Below are 21,510 nucleotides of genomic sequence, written 5' to 3' on the forward strand. Positions count from 1 at the left end.
ATTTACAATATATGTATTAGGCTGTCTGTGTGGAGTTTGCACATTCTCCTGTGATTCCGTGGGTTTCCTCCAGGTGCTCCGGTTTCCTCCCACATCCCAAAGACATGTGGGTTTGTAGGTTAATTGGCCTCTGCACATTGCCCCCAATGTGTAGGGAGTGGATGAGAAAGAGGGATAACATAGAACTGTGTGAACAATGGTCAGCGTGGACTTGATGGGGTAAAGGGCCTGTTTTCATGCTGTATCTGTACAACTAAAACTAAATAAGTGAAATATAATTAAAAGGGCCTGTTTCCATGCTGTATCTCTACAACTAAAACTAAATAAGTGAAATATAATTAAATGTTTTATGACTATTTCAACAGAGGACAGAATGAATGTGTTTCAACAACATGTAAAATCATTTGATTACAAATTTAATAACAGATACGATATTTACTTTGAAGGCCTGATGATTTAATCCATTCCTCCAAACTAGCTTTTCTCTGATCTTCTTGAGCTGCAGACAAATAGGTGATAAAAGCAGCAGCTAATTGTGCCCTCTTTGGCAAAGTATTCAGCTCTTCTATGATCTCTGCAACCTAGAAAAAATATTTTTTAAACATTGAAAATTCATTTACTACATTTTCCCTGACACAAGCTGCTCTGTGAAATTGGTCAAGTGTTTATCATTCAATACTGAATTCTCATGATGTCACCAGGCAGACGATTTAATATGCACTAGGAAAGCTTGGCTGGGAGCGGCACTGTTGGTCTAGCTAAAACCCACAGCTGAGCACAATATAATCTTCATATGACATTTACACCAATATAATGGAAACAAATGGACAATTGGAACTTAGCTATCTTTTCATCTTTCAATCCTAATACTAAATGCAATAATGTTAGCGTTTCTCAGGCTCAGAGCAGTTAAAACTAAAGTGAGACCAGTTAATTATAAAATCCAGGTAATTTATGGTTTATAAAATTCAAATTCAATGTTAATATTAAAGCCCCAAGACTAATTTAACATTTATCATGTTTAATATCTTTCAAAAGATTATGTTGAAATTTAATTTAATAGTATTTAAAAAAGGAACATTTTCTTTCACCAGTTTGCATTAGGCTTATTCCCAAGGATGTCGCTAAGATTTAATAACTGCGAGGCATCTAATTTGACAATCTGTTTATTTAAATGCCTTTTATTTATGTACACCTATGATTTTGGAAGTACCTTTAAGGTATTAAAAGGTGCAAATGCATTTCATGGAGAAAGTTGAAGGCATGATTCAAGCAGTATTTTGATAAAATGCACTGAAGTTTGCAAAAAATGTCATAATCAAAAAGTACAAAATGATAAGATCATTCCTGTCCAGAGAGCATGAGGAATTAAGGATAGGTCACAGATGATACAGTAAAGAGGAGGATCAGACCACTGGAAGAAAGGTATTAAGTGTAACATGTGCTTAGGTCTTTGAACGCGAAGAGATTTGAAAACTAATAGTTAAAATAAGGTTGATTATTTGCACTGGAGTCAAGGATTTATAGGCCATCCTACTAAGCATTGGAGAAGGGTCTCGACCCGAAACATCACCGATTCCTTCTCTTCAGAGATGCTGCCTGTCCCGCTGAATTACTCCAGCCTTTTGTGTCTATCTAAGCATTGGAGGGATGGATGGAACTCAAAAAGAAAATTGTGAATGCTGGAAATCTGAAATACAAACAAGAAATGCAGTTAAAATTCAGGAAATCAGTTAGCACCTGAAAAAAAGAAAACAAAGCATTTCAGGTCTGGGACCTGTCATTAGAATTCAAATTGCAAAGTTCTGATGTAGAGTCCCAGACCTGAACTGTTAAATGTTTCCCAGAGGTGCTGTCTGATCAACTGAGTTTTGGCTGCATTTTCTGTTTGCACTACAAAGATTAGTGATTAGGATTTACTATCAGATGTATTTGGAAGGTTTTGCATGCAGTAGAAGATGCATTTGAGGATGTTTATCAATGGAGAAAGCATTTGTTATTTGGCCTTTCATCAGAAATGTGACAAGCAGATTTTAAAATACAGCGAAAGGCGGAGGGGAGAAGAGCAGAAAAGGGCTAAGAGTGCAGGAGGAGTAGGCTTGTTTGCTCCATCTCTAATCCATAACATCATAGCAGATCAGATTGCAATCTCAACTCCCACATTCCCATCATCCTTGGTAGTGATTCACAGATTTGCTGATTGGAAATCCATCTGCCGGTGCCCATTGGATTAGCACACTGGCTGATTTTGTTAAGATTATAGTCAATTTCAATTTTTGCAAAATTATTCAATGTTCAGATGATAATCTTGACTCAGTCACTATTTGGAACTGTAGTCTTCATCAAAGAGAAGATTGGGTCACTGTATTAACTGTATTAGAATGCAAAGCAACATTTTTAAAAAGCATGACATTCACTTGTGATGTATGCCAATCATAAGCAATAAATCTTAACATCAGATTTACCTAAATTATAAACTGTGCATTACATCAACTAATTAAATAAATTATATTCCTTTACAGACATCCCTTGTCAAGTATTGAGCCATATGATATTGAAAATTACACCAGCTAGAAAACTACCCTAATATAATAATCTGAAATATTTTATCTAATTTCAAAGTTGGAACTTACTTGCGTAATCCATCTTTTGTGTTCCCCATCAAGCTGCCCAATCAGTTTTTCAGCTGCCTCTATGGTCTCCTGAGCTTTATTTACTTCTGCTTCCAGTTTAGCTGCTTCAGTTGTTCTGATTTGGAACCTGCCAAGTAAATTATGCAACAAATTTCACACGTAGCTATAAGAATAATAGGGCATTAATAGTAAGTGATTTCAACTTCCCTAATATTGCCTGGGACTTCCGTAGTGCTTGGATGGGTGGAATTTATTAAATGTTTCCAGGAATATTATTACAAACAATATGTAGATGGCTCAATTAGAAAGAGGGGCAAAATGTCCTGTTGCAAAATGAGGCTGGGCAAGTTACAGAAAGTTGACAGAATTAGGAAACCCTGGTTGTCAGGGGATATTGAGGCACTGGTCAGGAACAAGAAAGAGGCACATGCCAGGTATAGACAGCTGTAACCAAATGAATCCCAAGAGGTGGATAAGAGATTTAGGAATCCACGCAAGAGGGAAATCAGGTGGGCACAAAGAGGACATGAGACAGCTTTGGCAAAAAAGGTAACACAGAATCTTAAGAGAATCTACAAGCATATTAAGAGCAAAAAGATAACCAGGGAGAAAATAGATCTCCTTAAGCATCATATAATCGTGTGTGTGTATGTGGAGCCACAGGAGAATGGTGAGTGTTTTTGCCTCAGTGGAGGGTGGTGTGGGTGGTCATTATTCAAACTGGTAATCTGTGACCAGTGGTGTGCCACAGGGATTGGTGCTGGGCGTACTGTTGATTATCATCTATATTACCAATTTGGATGTTATATATGTTGAGAGTTGACCTTATAGAGGTGTATGCCATCATGAGGGGCATAGATAGGATGAATGGACTGTCTTTTTCCCAGAGCAAGGGAGTCTAAAACATTAAGGTGAGGGGGGAAAGATTTAAAAAGGATATAAGGGACAACTTTTCAAAGAAGATGGTGGATATAAGGGATGTTATAAAAGGAAGCTGTAGAGGCAGTTACAATTACATAATTTAAAAGACATTCAGCTAAGTCACATGTACAGGAAAGGTTTAGAGAGGAAAAGGCCAAACATAGGAAAATGGAAACCATCGCATAGATATCTTGGTTGGCATTGACGAGTTTGAATGGAGCCCATTTCTGTGTTGTATAATTCTGACACTATGCATTTATGAGGGAGATTAAGCCATGCTTTGCCTTAGGGGTTAATTGAAACAAACATCGCTGCTTTTGTTAAGGTAATACTAGATAAATATCTGAAGCTGGGTAATTCGGAAGATTATGCGAAATGTGTCATTAATTTTGGATTGTTCTCGAAAAGATAAGAAATTATATGGAGAAAGAGTTTTCTGTATCAGAAACTTGTACGTTTTTATATTTATTTTTATATAATTTTCCAAAAAATGAATTGAAATAAATTTACTTTTCTTTAAGTTCAGTCACTTTCCGTCCCACGCTATGGAGCTTGCTTTCAAGATTCTGTTTCTTTTCTTCTGTTTTATTTAGGTTTCTGGACAAGAAGAAGAAGAAACTTAGACACATCCACTGAAAATTATTTTGGTATGAGAAACAAAATAATTCACTTGATTTATATGAAATACTATTAAATACAATGCCACACTAAACATCAGGTTATTAAGCTATCAAGTAATTGGCATCATGATGAAATGTTATGAAAAAAATGTAAAGGTACAAGAAGAGCATATTTGAAACAATTCTGTGTAGGGAAAATACAACTTTTTTTACATTCCTTCCCCCGCCACTTATCACAATTCAAGCAATAGACTTTGTTTGGTTTCACCAATGCAATAACATTCCCAGAAATACTTTACAATCAAAAATGGAGCAATAGAGTCACAATACTCATCAATTCAACATTACCTAGTTCATTTACATTCTCTGTAAAGCGTCTTTGAGTATATGAAAAGCGCTATATAAATAAAATGCATTATTATTATTATTATTTATCAATGGATCTGATGCTGCATTCAAGTTTCACTCTCTCCATCATTATGGCCATAAAAGGATGGACTAAGTAACTCACCACAAACTCTCAAGATCATAGACTGTGGTTAAGTAAATCAATTTATAAACTTTGCTCTGAGCATTCTGTTATCTTCTATAATTCTGTCATTTAATTCACTTTCAATTGTAATTAATGTCCACAAAATAAAGTTTAAAATTTTAAAGTCACTGAAATGATATACATTCTGGGATGGGCATTTCTGACATTTCAATTTAAACACTTAATGTATTAGTATTGCCATAAAAGTATTATGATTGCAGTAGGTGACATTTTCCAGAAGTGTACAGAAATGACTTCTTAAACTATGTAAACTTAAAGTTAATACCCCGATCCTGAATTACTCACTCGATCAGTGTAGCTTGTTCTTTTTCCAGAGGTTGAATCTTTTCCAGGACATATGAATATTTCACATTAGCTCGAACCCAGGCAGCCAAAGGAGCTGCGGCAGCACTGGCACGCTTTGCATTCTGTGAATTAATTTTGAATCCATAGCAAATTTATCAAATAAATGCACATAAAACATAAATTGAGGCTTAGACCACACAACAGCAGGAGAAAAAACAAATAACCAAGACCTTCATTGTTCCGCCAAGGGAATTTAATAAGCAAATTGTTGATTCTACATTTTAGGTCTAAATTGTCATTCATTTAATTGTCTCCAATAAGCTGTCACAAAACAAAACCCATTATTATTGATAATACCTTTGGGTCAAAAGAGCCACTGTTCTTCTGCAAAAGCCCTTCTACACTCTCTCGGATTTCCTTGCTGATATTCCAGGCATCAAAGGTTGCAATCTCCTCTCTCACTCCCCGTTTTGCCAAGAAACTATAAGGGCCAAAGTTAAAATTAAGCATTAAAAAGCAGTTCATTTTTCAAATCATTATATAACATACTTTGCAAATTATATTCTGTTTATACAATATGGCCTTTAAATTCTTCTGTTCCGTTTTTCTGTTTTAAAAATTGTGCTGGTAATCTACCTGACATCATTTCAAAAAGTTATTTGAAAAATAGTTTAGTTTATTGTCAGATGTACCGAGTTACAATGAAAAGCTTGTTGTTGTGTGCTAACCAGTCAGTGGAAAGACTATACATGATTACAATCGACGTCTATCGATACTGTACAAATAGTACACGATTCATTAGGATGCAAATTAGCACTGGTGGGCTCCCTCCTATAACACTATTGTTTCAGAAATATTGCAGGCATTCGGGGTCAAATTTCTTACATTACCGCCATCTTCAAGACCAAGGAGCTCATTGTGGACTACAGAAGGACTAGGGGTGGTACGCACACCCCCATCCATATTAATGGGACGGAGGTGGAGCGTGTTTCCAGTTTCAGGTTCTTGGGTGTCAACATTTCTGATGACCTCTCTTGGACCCACAATACCTCGACACTGATCAAGGCGGCTCACCAGCGTCTCTTCTTCCTGAGGAGACTAAAGAAGGTCCACCTGTCTCCTCAGATTCTGGTGAACTTCTACCGCTGCACTATCAAGAGCATCCTTACTAACTGTATTACAGTATGGTATGGCAACTGCTCTGTCTCCGACCGGAAAGCACTGCAGAGGGTGGTGAAAACTGCCCAACGCATCACCGATTCCTCACTCCCCTCCATTGAGTCTATCCAGAGTAGGCGAAGTCTGTGAAGGGGGCGCTGCATCGTCAAGGACAGCTCTCACCCCAACCACAGATTGTTTACCCTCCTCCCATCTGGGAGGCGCTACAGGTCTCTCTGTTCCCAGACCTGCAGGTTCAGGAACAGCTTCTTTCCTGCGGTCGTTACCTTACTTAACTCTGCGTTTCGGTGATTGCTGCCATCCCCCCCCCCTCACCACGGGCACTCCTCCCATCAGTGACTGATCTCGCTCACCGGAATTTCCACTACCGCTACTGAATTACTGTATATATTATATGTTTTACTATTCCATCGCATGCACTCTGGTTAAGATGCTAACTGCATTTTGTTGTCTCTGTACTTGTACACTGCACAATGACAATAAAGTTTGTATTGTATTGTTGTATCTTCAAAGTTTGCACCTTAGGAATTCATGCACAACATAGGCAGCACTCTAGAGAGCTTTGACAAAGAACGAGGGGATGCTGCATTAATGGGAGGTTGATGACAGACTCATTCAAGAGGGACATAGGGTACTGAGAACAGGGCAAGATGAAGGGAATCGCCTAGCAGGAAATCGCTGGGGGGTTCCTATCTTACTAGTTCTACCTATCTTACAATAAGCAGAACAAATGCAATAATGAGTCAACAGTGAGCAGGCTCAATCCACTTGAGGTGTGTTTTGCTGAATTGTGCAACTATCCATATTTGACTGTTAAAAGGTTTGCCTGACCATTTAAATAATGTCCAAATGGGGTCTTCGGTTTTATTAAAAAACTCATTATTTTCAGAGAATAATGTCATGATAATTCAGTCAAAGGGCATCACAGCAAAATTACCCCAATGTTAAAAGCTCTATGAACACATAATTACAAATGTACATAAAACATAGAATGGGCCCTGCAGCGCAAAAATGGTTGTGCCGAACATGATGCCAAGTTAAACGAATCTCAACTGCCTGTACATGATCCATATCCCTCTTCAGGGACAATTCAGCCAAGAAAATCAGTTTGCATCATCCATCCCTGGCAAGTGCGGATTCCACCTAGGCAGCAGGTGAGTTACAGCAACATAAGTCAATTAAAGGTCCAGGGTTTCAGAAACAGTGAGGAGAATATTTACACAATAAAGCAAAATAATTGGTTCTCAACCAACTGTACAAAAGAAAAGCTCAAAGTTTGCATTGTGTGAAGCTATCTTTATTAGTGCTGTCACAAGAAGAGTTAGTGGAACTGTAAAATGTTACTCATTGGTTGTGGGAGCATTTATTTTGGGATGGAATTAAGTTATATTGATTCCACAAAATACTGGGACAATTCATTTTACAACTGAGCTAGTGCACCTCATCTGGTATAAAACGACTACACAAAAAATACAAAAAAAAATGTCTACTTCAAAACATCTTTCAATTTAAGTTCCACAATGCATAAAATCGAAATGATTTGCTCATTGTTGCATTTGATCTGCCTATTTTACAATATTTTGATAGATTCAATGCACTGTAGGATAAAATTTCATACATTCTCACCTTTTCATGCTGACCCATGAAGTATCAAAAATACCCATCAGCCGTAACACTCCTTCCAAAATATCCCTGATGACATCAGGTGGCATTCGCAGTGACCGGATTTCTGAGAGTGACTCTGGCTTTATATTTCCTACTGCTCGTTTGGCTTCATCGACGTGAGGCTAAAAGAGAAAAAAAAATCGAACATTTCCACAGCTTCCAACTATTAGCACAGAGAACACATGTAATGTGATGTAAAACAGTCATAAAGCCAAGGAAGAATGTCATGGGGTCAATCAGCAAACTTTGTTGAATTAGTTAAAACAAACAAAAATAAAACTGGTGTGCAAATTGCTCACAGTGCTGAGGAATACTGAATTAGAAAATCTACTCCTGAAGACCAAGAGCCAATAGACAATAGACAATAGACAGTAGACAATAGACAATAGACAATAGACAATAGACAATAGACAATAGACAATAGACAATAGACAATAGGTGCAGGAGTAGGCCATTCAGCCCTTTGAGCCAGCACCGCCATTCAATGTGATCATTCACAATCAGTATCCCATTCCTGCCTTCTCCCCATACCCCTTGACTATATTCAAGAGCTCTATCTAACTCTCTCTTGAAAGCATCCAGAGAATTAGCCTCCTTCTGAGGCAGAGAATTCCACAGATTTATAACTCTCTGACTGAAAAAGGTTTTTCCTTATCTCCGTTCTAAATGGCCTACCCCCTTATTCTTAAACTGTGGCCCCTGGTTCTGGACTCCCCCAACTTTGGGAACATGTTTCCTGCCTCTAACGTGTCCAAACCCATAATAATCTTCCATGTTTCAATAAGATCCCCTCTCATCCTTCTAAATTCCAGCGTATACAAGCCTAGTCACTCCAGTTTTTCAACATACGACAGTCCCGCCATTCCGGGAATTAACCTAGTGAACCTACGCTGCATGCCCTCAATAGCAAGAATGCCCTTCCTCAAATTCGGAGACCAAAACTGCACACAGTACTCCAGGTACGGTCTCACTAGGGCCCTGTACAACTGCAGAAGGACCTCTTTGCTCCTATACTCAACTCCTCTTGTCATAAAGGACAACATGCCATTAGCTTTCTTCACTGCCTGCTAACTTTAAGTGACTGATGAACAAGGACACCCAGATCTCTTTGTACTTCCCCATTTCCTAACTTGACACCATTCAGATAATAATCTGCTTTCCTTTTCTTACCACCAAAGTGGATAACCTCACATTTATCCACATTAAACTGCATCTGTCATACATCTGCCCACTCACAAAACCTGTCCAAGTCACCCGGCATCCTCATAGCATCCTCCTCACAGTTCACACTGCCACCCAGCTTTATGCCATCTGCAAATTTGCTAATGTTACTTTTAATCCCTTCATCTAAGTCATTAATGTATATTGTAAATAGCTGCGGTCCCAGCACCGAGCCTTGCGGTACCCCACTAGTCACTGCCTGCCATTCTGAAAGGGACCCCTTTAATCCCTACTCTTTGTTTCCTGTCTGCCAACCAATTTTCTATCCATGTCAGTACCCTATCCCCAATACCATGTGCTCTAATCTTGCCCACTAATCTCCTATGTTGGACCTTATCAAAGGCTTTCTGAAAGTCCAGGTACACTACATCCACTGGCTCGTCCTTGTCCACTTTCCTAGTTACATCCTCAAAAAATTCCAGAAGATTAGTCAAGCATGATTTCCTCTTCGTAAATCCATGCTGACTCGGAACGATCCTGTTACTGCTATCCAAATGTTCCGCAATTTCTTCTTTTATAATTGACTCCAGCATCTTCCCCACCACTGATGTCAGGCTAACTGGTCTATAATTTCCCGTTTTCTCTCTCCCTCCATTCTTAAAAAGTGGGATAACATTAGCCAATATTGAAATGATTATCCATGTCTTAATATTAGGTTAATGTTAAGATGAAAGGTCAAGAGATATACACATTTTAAAGATTTGTATCAAAACAGTAAGTATTAAATTTAATTTCTATTCAAATGCTTAGCCATTTAATTCTAAAATTGACCTGAATTTTTTAAAATCAAAACAGAATTATCAGGATCAGGATTTCCATGCTTGTGTGCATGAATCCAACGGCAGAGTGGAAACTTCATGCAGGAAAGTCTGCCTGCTGAACCTACACAGGTTAGGGCAGAGTCACTGGAGTATTGCGTACAGTTTTGGTCTCCTAATCTGAGGAAAGACATTCTTGCCATAGAGGAAGTACAGAGAAGGTTCACCAGATTGATTCCTGGGATGGCAGGACTTTCATATGAAGAAAGACTGGATAGACTCAGCTTGTACTCGCTGGAATTTAGAAGATGGAGGGGGGATCTTATCGAAACTTACAAGATTCTTAAGGGGTTGGACAGACTAGATGCAGGAAGATTGTTCCCGATGTTGGGGAAGTCCAGAACAAGGGGTCACAGTTTAAGGATAAGGGGAAGTCTTTTAGGACCGAGATGAGAAAGTTTTTTTTCACACAGAGAGTGGTGAATCTGTGGAATTCTCTGCCACAGAAGGTAGTTGAGGCCAGTTCATTGGCTATATTTAAGAGGGAATTAGATGTGGCCCTTGTGGCTAAAGGGATCAGGGGATATGGAGAGAAGGCAGGTACGGGATACTGAGTTGGATGATCAGCCATGATCATATTGAATGGCGGTGCAGGCTCGAAGGGCCGAATGGCCTACTCCTGCACCTATTTTCTATGTTTCTATGTTTCATTTCAATAGAAAGGAACTGCTTTGATGAAGATTCAGGCATAATACACCTTTTTGAAAAATTAAATTTCTTTAAGTATTTTAACTATTCCAATTTACTTTTGTAGTTGTTTCAATGTTTCAGAGGGAAGTTATCAATATGGATAGCAGGTTGACTGGATGGCAGAAGGCAAAGAGTGGCAATACAGGGGACTATTTCTGATTGTCTGCCACTGACTAGTGGTGTTCGTCAGGGGTTGGTGCTGGGGCCGCTACTCTTCAAGGTGTACTTTAATGATTTGGATGATTGAATTGAAGGCTTTGTGACCAAGTTTGCAGATGATACAAAGATAGATGGAAGGGCAGGTAGTGTAGAGAACGCAGGGACTCTGCAGAAGGACTTGGACAGGTTGGGAGAGTGGACAGAGAAGTGGCATATGGAATACAGCATTGCAAAGTGTGGAGTCGTGCATTTTGATAGTAAGAATAAAGGCAGAAACTATTTTCTAAATGGTGAGAGAATTCAGAAATCGGAGGTGCAAAGGGACTTGGGAGCGCTGGTGCAGGATTCCCAAAAGGTTAATTTGCAAGTTGAATCAGTAGTCATTAAGGCAAATGCAATGCTACCATTTATTTAGAGAGGGCTACAATACAAAAACAGGGATGTAATGCTGAGGCTTTATAAGGCATTGGTCAGACCACATTTGGAGTATTGTAAGCAGTTTTGAGCCCCATATCTGAGGAAAGATATGCTGGTGTTGGAGAGGATCCAGAGGAGGTTTACCAGAATGATCCCAGGAATGATTGGGTTAACATATGATGAGCATTTGGAGGCACTGGGTCTGTACTCACTGGAGTTTAGGACGAGGGGGACCTCACTGAATCTTACCGAATAGTAAAAGGCCTGGATAGAGTGAATGTGGAGAGGATGTTTCCACCAGTGGGAGAGTCTAGGACCAGAGTCCATAGCCTCAGAATAAAAGGATGTACCTTTAGAAAGGAGACGAGAAGAAATCTCTTTAGTCAGAGGGTGGTGAATCTGTGGCATTCATTGCTATAAACGGCTGTGGAGGCCATCAATCGATATTTTTAAGGTAGAGATTGACAGATTCTTGATTAGAAATGGTGTCAGGGTTTATGGGGGAGAGACAGGAGAATGGGGTTGAGAGCGAAAGATTGATGAGCCATGATTGAATGACGGAGTAGACTTTATGGGCCAAATGGTCTAATTCTGCTCCTGGAACATACGAGCTTATGAACTATGAATGTTTTTAAATGTTTGATTGCCTATGATTTTTTTTGAATGGCCATTTGAGACTTTGAAAGGCCATTTAGCAGGGAACATAACTTTGCCAGATGCCAAAGCGTTTCTGTGAGATTTATATTTGGATAGCATTGCGCTACTGAGATCCTTGCTGATCAGGTTGAAGTCATCTGTCTTGAGAAAGTTCCAGCAAAGGGACCTGCTGATGGTAAAAGCAAATGTAGCACTAAGCTGATTCAAGGAAACTCCTGGATATTATCTCAAAAAAATGGCGTAGCGTCAACTTAGTCCTTCCCAATAAAGTCCTTAAGCTTACCACTTTCACGAAAGGAGTGGAGTGAACATTCCTGACGCAAACAACAAGAGAGATCTTCACGACGTTTCACTTTAATTAGTCGTTTATTTAAGTAGTAATACAAACAGATTAGTTTATCTCCAGTCATAGATCTGGTAAGAATTTGTATCTTGCCTATTGTTCCTTCGTGTCTAACGCATAATGTCACTGCCTTCCCAATTATACTCATAATTCTGGCTCCTCCTTTGGCCCCTCCCAGTCCATAAATTAACATATGCCCATATATGTCAGCCTAGTATTCATCTCACGACAATCCCCTGATGTCCAAAAATAATACAGCAGGATACAAAATAATATAATATGCTAAGATAGCTAATAAACACAAATGGCTCCTACAAATGGCATTCTTAATTCATAATTTTGACATAACATAAAACAGTTTCAAACGTGATTTTCTCATGATTGATAACTCTATTTAATTCAACTGTGTGCTGGTGCATGAGATATTTTTAGATACCCTGTCTTTCAGTTCTATACTATCAAAAACAATTCTTAGTAAAAGCAGTTCTGAAATTAATACACATATGAAATTGGTTGATTTATTTTTCAGCTAGATGGTTGCATTGAAGTTCTTGCTTTGGAATTTCAGTTCATTTTGGTACAAAACCCATTTAGTTTCCTGGATTTAGCGACACAGAAAATAATTAAACCTTACCTGGACCTGCTTAAGTTCATTGTCAATCACACCTTTGCGCTTTTCAATTTTCATCATCTCCTCAGCTATTTTCTGTTTAATCTGTTCCATTTCAGTTTTCTGTTCACTTGCATTCTATGAAAAAGCATAAAGTTCAAACAATTACATTAACTCTGTCACCATTCCTGAATATCAACCAAAACATACACAAAATAAACTTGAGTACATTGCAGAAATGTTTCCAACAAATGAAATTTAACTTTGACTGAAGCATAAAATAAACTAAAGAGATTTGACAAAACTATTTCAATCAACAATGTATTTTTTTCCTTTGGAATTAGGGTAATACAACTGGATAGCCAGAAAACATAAAAACAGGGCTCCTGTGGCTTATGGGCATAAAAGGCTATCTTGGCGATAATACAGTTCAGAATAGGATGTCTTCAGGAATCAATTGTATGGAATTGATCTTACTTTAAAATATGAGAGAAATAAAAATAGTATAAAGTTTTGGATATTGAAATATTGCTGATCCATAGTACAGTTGATGTGAACTGGCATATATACCTGCATTGATACTGTAATCTCTTGTAGGGCTGCATCTGCTTCGGATTGTTTGGTTTTCAGTAAAATGCTCTGTGTTGCTGCCTTTCCCTTCAATTCATCAACAAGTGCTTTGGCTTCATTCAGCTTAGAAACTCCAGCCTGGATCAAGACATTTCAAACATACTTTGAATGGTGGTTTTATTTTTAAATAGTGCAGAAATTTCCCTGTTGCACGTTAGCACATTTAAATAGGTCAAGATAGTCTATTCAAATGCAATTAAAGAAAAATACTGCCTTATTTTTCACAGAATTTCAAGAGCTTTTTAAGTGATCAAAATATTGGGCTGGATGATGCTGAAATTCCCAGTGATTCCAATTGGAAAGACTGGAGTTCAGCTGCTGGAACCAAAGTGAATCCTGAGTTTCCATATATTCAATGTGAAATTAAGAAATCTGGTTTGTAATAGAGTGTAATAGGGTATGGCGCAGCAATAGAGTTACTGCTTAACAGTGTAAGAGACCCGGGTTCTCTATGGGTTAACTATGGGTGCTCTCTGTATGGAGTTTGCACGTTCTCCCAATGACTGTGTGGGTTTTCTCCGGGTATTCCGGTTTCGTCCCACAATCCAAGGCCGTGCAGGTTTGTAGGTTAATTGGCTTCTGTAAAATTATAAATTGTCCCTAGTGTGTAGGATAGTACTATTGTACGGGGTGCTCGCTGAACAGTGTGGACTCCGTGGGCCGAAGGGCCTGTTTCCAGACTGTACCTCTAAAATTAAAAGTAAACTCCAAAGTATTGACATTCTGAAAGACTAACTTGAACTCAAATGGAGTTGATCTTGCACTGAATCTGAAACCCCTTTGGTTCTAATAGGGAGTGACAGGCAAAGTTTTCACAGGAAAAGTAAGGTAAATTATTATTTATGTTCATTTACATGTTCATTTACATGTTCATTTACATATTTTGCTTATGTTTACAAAAAGATCAATAATTTGCTTCAATTCTAATTTTTTTTAAATATTGATAGTTGCCATATCACAAATTATTTAATAGACACCAATAGGTTATTTGCTTGTGTAAAAAACATGTGGAAACATAAAACATCCCTGTTAATGACAATATCCTGGGTATTTTATCACGTCATCGATACTAATTATTTTATTATCGGTTAGGTTAGTTTTATTAAACTGAAAGAAGTTTGAGCTTTTGAGTTATTTGATAAAATTGTTAGGACAGAGAGTGATTATGTGGTTCTTGATCAGAGAGCACATACAAATGTATAATTTCACAATAGGCGCTCCCCAACTCATGCAATAGGCAACTTACGTAAACTCTCACTTACTTAAATAATTCTGTACCCAGTCCCTAGTGCAATCGATGCAGTTTGTAATTTCAACAACATTGTACACTCACACAAGTTTACATCGGAAACAGGCCGGCAATGGTGGCAGTGCTTACGCAGAAGACCACGCACCACAGAAAGTGTCCTGGACACAGTCAGATGCCGTTGAGATAGTTAATACTCTCAGCGAGTTATTTCGAGCAGGGGATGGGCATGACAATTCCAACTTTCGTAAAATATGACTTACGCAAAGGATCATGGAATGTAACCATTACGTAAGTCGGGGAATGTGCAGAGGACTGTGCAGAGGACTGACAGCTTTTGGAAGATAAATCATTGCATGGCAGATATGCAGCTTACAAACACCTCAGGTGTGACTGATTTAATTTGGTAACAACATTTTTCTCTACCTGGGGGGGGCCAAACCCCATATGAATTCTGGTAGTGCAATTTTATTTTATAAATACAGATATACGTTTTCAAAGCAATTTTAACAGAAATGGTTTTAGCATTTTAGAAGCATGCACTTATAACTAATTTTAAATATTGACAGAACATGACAGAAATGTTCAGCAAATTGAGCAATATTTCTGAAGACAGAAATAATGAACCTTTCAGACTGATGACCTTTCACAATATAATTACTTTTAATATTCTTTAGAGTTTATAAGAATACCAGGTGATATCATTGAAGTGTACAATTTGTTTTATAGGGATTGACAGGGTAGAAGCTGGGGCCACAATCTCGATACAAGGGGTGCCCAGTCTCACAGGAAACTGTAGATGGAATCTTGAGCAACAAAGAATCTGCTGGATGAACTCAGCGAGTCAGGCAGCATCCTTGATGAAAAATGTGCAGTTGACACTTAGGGCAAACAAAACATGGTTCTGGAAGAACTCGGCAGGCCAGGCAGCACCTGTGGATGCAACTCAGCAGGCAAGGACAGATGACATTTTGGGTCATGACCATTCTTCAGACTGATGGTGCTGCCTGACCTGCTAAGTTTTTCCAGCAGTAATACGGAAACAAAGAACTGCAGATGCTGGTAAATACACAAAGGGACACAAAGTGCTGGACTAACTCGACAGGTCAAGCAGCATCTCTGGAAAACATAGATAGGTGACGTTTCGGATCGAGATCTTTCTTACATAAATTTGTTTATTTCACAAAACTCCAGCATCTACGGTCTTGTGCATCTAGTTGATATTTCGGGTCGGGACTCTTCATCTGGATTACAAGATTAGAATTTTCTCATCCAGGGGTTAATGCGTCTTTGGAATTCTCTGTCCATCAGAGCCGTGAAGAATCGCTCTGTGGCGCAGCGGTAGAGTTGTTGCCTTACAGCACCAGAGACCCGGGTGAGATCCTGACTATGGGTGCTGTCTGTACGGAGTTTGTACAAAATCCCCGTGACCTTTCTCCAGGTGCTCCAGTTTCCTTCCACATTCCAAAGATGTACAGGTTTGTAGGTTAATTGGCTTTGGTCAAGATTGTGTGTAGGAAAGTGTTAGTGTACAGGGATCGCTGTTTGATGCAGACTCGGTGGGCCGACGCGCCTGTTTCCGATCTATATCTCTAAACTAAATCAGTTGCTAGGTGTATATGATGTAAATCGATTATATGGTCAGTGCAAGATAGTGGTGGTCTGGTAAAAGATCTTCCATGATCTCACTGAATGGTAGAGTAGTACCAGCAGGAAATTGCCTTTTCCTGTTTCTCTTTATTAACTTTAAGAACATTACCAGCTTTGGATGAGGTACAAGTTGAAATTTACAGCTACTCCAGCTCATTAAGACCTTATGATCATCTCTGGCCAACCCATACCTGCAAGTGACTCTGCTGTTTCATTAAGTCATTTTTCTTGATATTATAGATGGAGTTGTACATATTCAAGAAAATCATATATCTGTGTGGGGTAGCTCCATATGCTCTGCAAGTTTCATGAATCATCAGGAAAGACTTTGTTAGATCGCCAGCACCTGAAGTCAAAAGCATAACATCAGTAAAAGTTATATTCGTATTTGTATGATATACCAGATTATGTATCTTTAAAAAATACCAATGAAGCTGTATGCAGTAACTTTCTTTACTTGAGCATTCACATAAAGCATCCAACTAGAAATAGACTAATTTGTCACGTGTATTGCTGCATCCATCTCAGTTTTACTTCATTTACTTGCATGTCTACACAAGCTGAACTATTTCCATCAATGGTGTCCATGCTTGACATACTGAGAATTATATTGAATCATTGCTAAAGCAGTTATGGGCTATATACTTAATAAAAATTGAAATCTAACACTGATCCAAATATAATTTCTATACAAATGGATATGTTTACAACTATGGGAGATTAATCTACTCAGCCTAATAAAATTGTTGCAGGGGAAAGAAATTCCCCAAGACATTTTCTGAGACACGAAAGTCTGTCTGATTCATCAGTGATGAACCCTGGACGCCTAAAATTAACTGTTTCTCGTTCCACTAATGCTGCCTGACCTGCCTTCTTTCGAGCTTTTTTGGTTTTTACTTCAAATTTCCAACATCTGCAATTATCAAGGCATATCTAAGAGATAGATTGTTACATTTGACTGCAAGCTCGAAAATAAGTGTTGCAATATGGAATAAATATTGAGACATAGGTGGACTAACCAGAAGTTGAATTTCTTTGTGATTTTCCTTTCGTATCATGTCCGTGGTTCAATGAAATCAACATATCAGGAATCTGAAACAAAATATGATGCTTGCATAATACTAATCTCTCACATAAATTTTCATGACACAGATCTGTATCTCCAAATACATAGGAATAAGGTCATTGAAGGCAGATAAAAAACAAAGCAACTCAGAAGTTGTGGAGGGAGCAGTCTCTGCCATAGAGGCATAGAGTCACTTTAGTTTCTTCCAAGATCACATGGCTCCAGATTTCATTACAGCCTTGGCATAAACTTAGACTAAAAAGTTGAATTGCAGAGGTGAGGTGACAATGATTGCCCTTAACATCAAGGCACCATCTAATTAACTGTAACATCAAGAAATGAGGCTAAAATTGGGGGTAATGACAATCAAAGAGAAAAATCACCATTCACTGATATAATTTCTATACAAATGGATATGTTTACAACAGAGGAGCTGCTGGGAGAGTAATTAGAATAAACAAAACACAATGAAACAGTTCACATAAAGGTTCTTCACTTACTTTCTTCATGCTACTTTTTGACCATTCCTCCATCCACTGTACTGCACATTTCTTGTAAAAAGCTGGATTACTTTCACAATTAATTGTAAAATTGGTGTTAGTGCAGTCCATAATAAGGACAACGTGTAAGTTTTGCTGAATCCCTTTAAAATAAAGTGAACATTTAAGTTGACTTTTACATAAAATTATCATGGTCAAATTAGTTAGAATGGTAGTCGATCTCACAAGGCACTGTATAAAGTAAGTCAAAAATAAGCACAACCTTAAGGTGACACAAAACTTGAACCTTATGTACACCGATCATTGAAGTGTCAAGTCCTGAATCTAATGCAGAAGGAATACTGAAACATTGATCTTTACATCTAGAGTGCTGGATTATAAAATGATCAAAATTATGCTATAGATTTACAAAGCCCAATTTACCAAAATAACAAGGTATGAAAGATTGCATTACCTGGGCAGATTTTTTTAAATGGCTATATTCCCTGGAATTTCGAGGTTTCAACTAAATATACTTTCGTCAAATTTTTCAAAATATCAAGGCAAATTGATGGGGTAGGTCGAGAGAAACATGGTCCTCTGCGTGGAGATTCCAAAACAGTGGGAAATTGTCTAAAAATCCTCACCCATAAAGGCATAGAAGGCCATTTGCTAACTTTTAAATTGGAGATGGTTAGATATTAGTTAACCACAGGTATGAAGAGACCATACAAATAGTTAAGCACCAAATAGTCAGCCATGACCTAAATGAATAGCAGAAAAGGATCATGGAGCTAATTTTTCTTATTTTCATGTAGAGTGAGTGGTAAATGCATGCATCCATGATTTAGAGCTACAACTATCAATTTACTTCCAACATGATATAACAATGCAATGTTTTTAACTGAGCTGCGTGCCCATAATAGCGCCCATAAAAGTCTAAAGGTTATTAATTTACATGACAGTAATGCCTGCAGGAAAATATGAAAAGGCAACTCAGGACATCAGTCAGCATGGAGTATTAAGTAAATGCAAATACTGGGGAAAATGCTCCATGATGCAACAAACAGCAGATCTTCCACACAGCAGTGAAACTCACCCGCACCTGTGTTATTTACGGGAGTAAAATGTTGAAATAAAAAATAATAAAAACAGAATTGTTGCAAATAATGAGTAGATCAGGCAATGTGTACGGACAGAGAAATGGAAATAAAGTTTTAGTCACTGACTTTTACACAGAAATTAAAAACGTTTGAGAAAACAGGAGAAAGGGGACAAGGAGAGAACAAAAAGGAAATGCTGTCTAAGGGTAGAAGGCAAGAAATTAGATGGCAAAACAGGATGATGAAGCCAAGTGAAATAGAGTGGTGAAGGTGTTAGTAAATTACAACAGGTAGAACTGTAACTAGCACAACATGAATTAATGACAGTTATCAACAGAAAAGAAAGGAAAAATTATGATTGCAAGTCATGTGAACTATAAAGGCTAGAACTGCTGATCATCTACTGATTATTTACAGAGCAAAAGTAGGTTCATTATTTTCTAACTAATCGTCTTGGACCTGAAATGTTAACCGTTTCCCTCTCCACTGATGCTGCCTGAATGGCCGAGTGTTTCCTGATTTTTCTGTTTTATTTCAGATCTGCAGGTTAACCCATTGAATGTGGAGACTGTTGGTGTGGAAGGTAAGGACAAGGGGAACACTATCCTTGTGCTGAATAGGAGAGGGGATGAGAGAGATTAAGTATTATGGTAAATGGAATAGATATGGTCAGGAACCCTATTAGCTTTTTGAAGAGTGAAAGCAACGATTAACATGAAGGAATAAATCTCAGAAGCATTGGTGTGGAAGGTGTCATTCGGCAAAAATATAATGATCCAGGGAAACTGGATGAATGGAATGAAGGGTGGGAAGATGCATTGTCCTGTGGGCATGATAAATCAACCACATTTGGTGGAAATGAAGATTACACACATACATGGAATAAACCAGGAATGGGTAAAAGGTTCTTAACCCTGACAGGCATTAAATGTATCCAACAAATTATTAGCTTTATAGAATTTGATTTCATGATTGTCTATTGTGACATTTGAACCTATGGGTAGCTAGTCCATACAACAACAACTAAACAAATGTATTTTTTATATTGATTTATATTTCACTTACTACATGTAAAGTAATTAAAGATAGGTCCAAGAAATCCATCCTGTGAGGCCTGGTCTTTTAAAGGTGACAGGATTGGTTCTAGTTCTTCAAGCGTATACAAGCCTGGCACTTCACCTGACATCATTAAAAAAGTAAAAGCACTGAATTAGGCGCCAATTCATTTCATAAGTGATATGCCTACACAATTGAAGTGCAAATGCTCAGATATATTTGTTAGACACAATTAAACAGTCTGCATCTATTGAATGCTAAACAAAATGTATCTGCCATGCAGGATCCTCCCATGCATTAGAGGCTACTGTACTAAGTGTGAGGTTATTCACTTTGGAAGTAAGAATAGAAAGGCAGATTATTATCTGAATGGTGTCAAGTTAGGAGGAGGGGGAGTTCAACGAGATCTGGGTGTCCTAGTGCATCAGTCAATGAAAGGAAGCATGCAGGTACAGCAGGCAGTGAAGAAAGCCAATGGAATGTTGGCCTTCGTAACAAGAGGAGTTGAGTATAGGAGCAAAGAGGTCCTTCTACAGTTGTACCGGGCCCTGGTGAGACCGCACCTGGAGTACTGTGTGCAGTTTTGGTCTCCAAATTTGAGGAAGGATATTCTTGCTATGGAGGGCGTGCAGCGTAGGTTCACTAGGTTAATTCCCGGAATGGCGGGACTGTCGTATGTTGAAAGGCTGGAGCGATTGGGCTTGAAAACACTGGAATTTAGAAGGATGAGGGGGGATCTTATTGAAACATATAAGATAATCAGGGGATTGGACACATTAGAGGCAGGAAACATGTCCCCAATGTTGGGGGAGTCCAGAACAAGGGGCCACAGTTTAAGAATAAGGGGTAGGCCATTTAGAACGGAGATGAGGAAGAACCTTTTCAGTCAGAGAGTGGTGAAGGTGTGGAATTCTCTGCCTCAGAAGGCAGTGGAGGCCAGTTCGTTGGATGCTTTCAAGAGAGAGCTGGATAGAGCTCTTAAGGATAGCGGAGTGAGGGGGTATGGGGAGAAGGCAGGAACGGGGTACTGATTGAGAGTGATCAGCCATGATCGCATTGAATGGCGGTGCTGGCTCGAAGGGCTGAATGGCCTACTCCTGCACCTATTGTCTATTGTCTATTGTCTAACTAATTTCACAATTCTCCCCTCCCCCCCAAAATGTGAATATATTGTATGCTCTATATTCTTTGCATTTTCTGAAATTAGATTTTTGAAAATAATTGGTTTAAACAATAGGAAAAGACAATCTCAAATGTTGGAACAAGCAACAGTTGACAAAGTTAGTCCTCTGCTTTGGAAATTTAATTCTACATGGAACTTTACGGGCAACTAAAGGCAATGAATTAGGATCAAGTCTAAATGGATCTTATGACAATGATATTTGTTCTCTCTCAAAAGAGAGAGCTTATTTGTTATTTAAGATATCAAAGGTTTTGAATAATCAACCTTCATTGTCTTACAGTAACAGATTTCACAAGATACACAGGTTGTTAATCTATCTCATTATA

General features: G+C 38.4%; 1 protein-coding gene across 2 annotated transcripts in view; it reads right to left on the reverse strand.

Annotated features, from left to right (window-relative positions):
* dync2h1 (dynein cytoplasmic 2 heavy chain 1) overlaps positions 1-21,510 on the reverse strand; it is a 310,791-nt gene that overhangs the window by 181,474 nt on the left and 107,807 nt on the right. For both annotated transcript variants that reach the window (XM_078402527.1, XM_078402526.1), the window contains exons 52-63: positions 20,011-20,124; positions 17,864-18,006; positions 17,317-17,389; positions 16,489-16,643; positions 13,342-13,479; positions 12,796-12,909; positions 7,818-7,978; positions 5,370-5,493; positions 5,013-5,134; positions 4,065-4,151; positions 2,634-2,760; positions 440-581 (exon numbers count right to left, since the gene is read on the reverse strand). In XM_078402527.1, coding sequence (XP_078258653.1) covers positions 440-581; positions 2,634-2,760; positions 4,065-4,151; positions 5,013-5,134; positions 5,370-5,493; positions 7,818-7,978; positions 12,796-12,909; positions 13,342-13,479; positions 16,489-16,643; positions 17,317-17,389; positions 17,864-18,006; positions 20,011-20,124 — 1,500 coding nt within the window. The remainder of the gene's footprint in view (positions 1-439; positions 582-2,633; positions 2,761-4,064; positions 4,152-5,012; positions 5,135-5,369; positions 5,494-7,817; positions 7,979-12,795; positions 12,910-13,341; positions 13,480-16,488; positions 16,644-17,316; positions 17,390-17,863; positions 18,007-20,010; positions 20,125-21,510) is intronic.

This window comes from Rhinoraja longicauda, chromosome 7 (genome assembly GCF_053455715.1).
Source record: "Rhinoraja longicauda isolate Sanriku21f chromosome 7, sRhiLon1.1, whole genome shotgun sequence".
In the NCBI taxonomy this organism is placed as follows: Eukaryota; Metazoa; Chordata; class Chondrichthyes; order Rajiformes; family Arhynchobatidae; genus Rhinoraja; species Rhinoraja longicauda.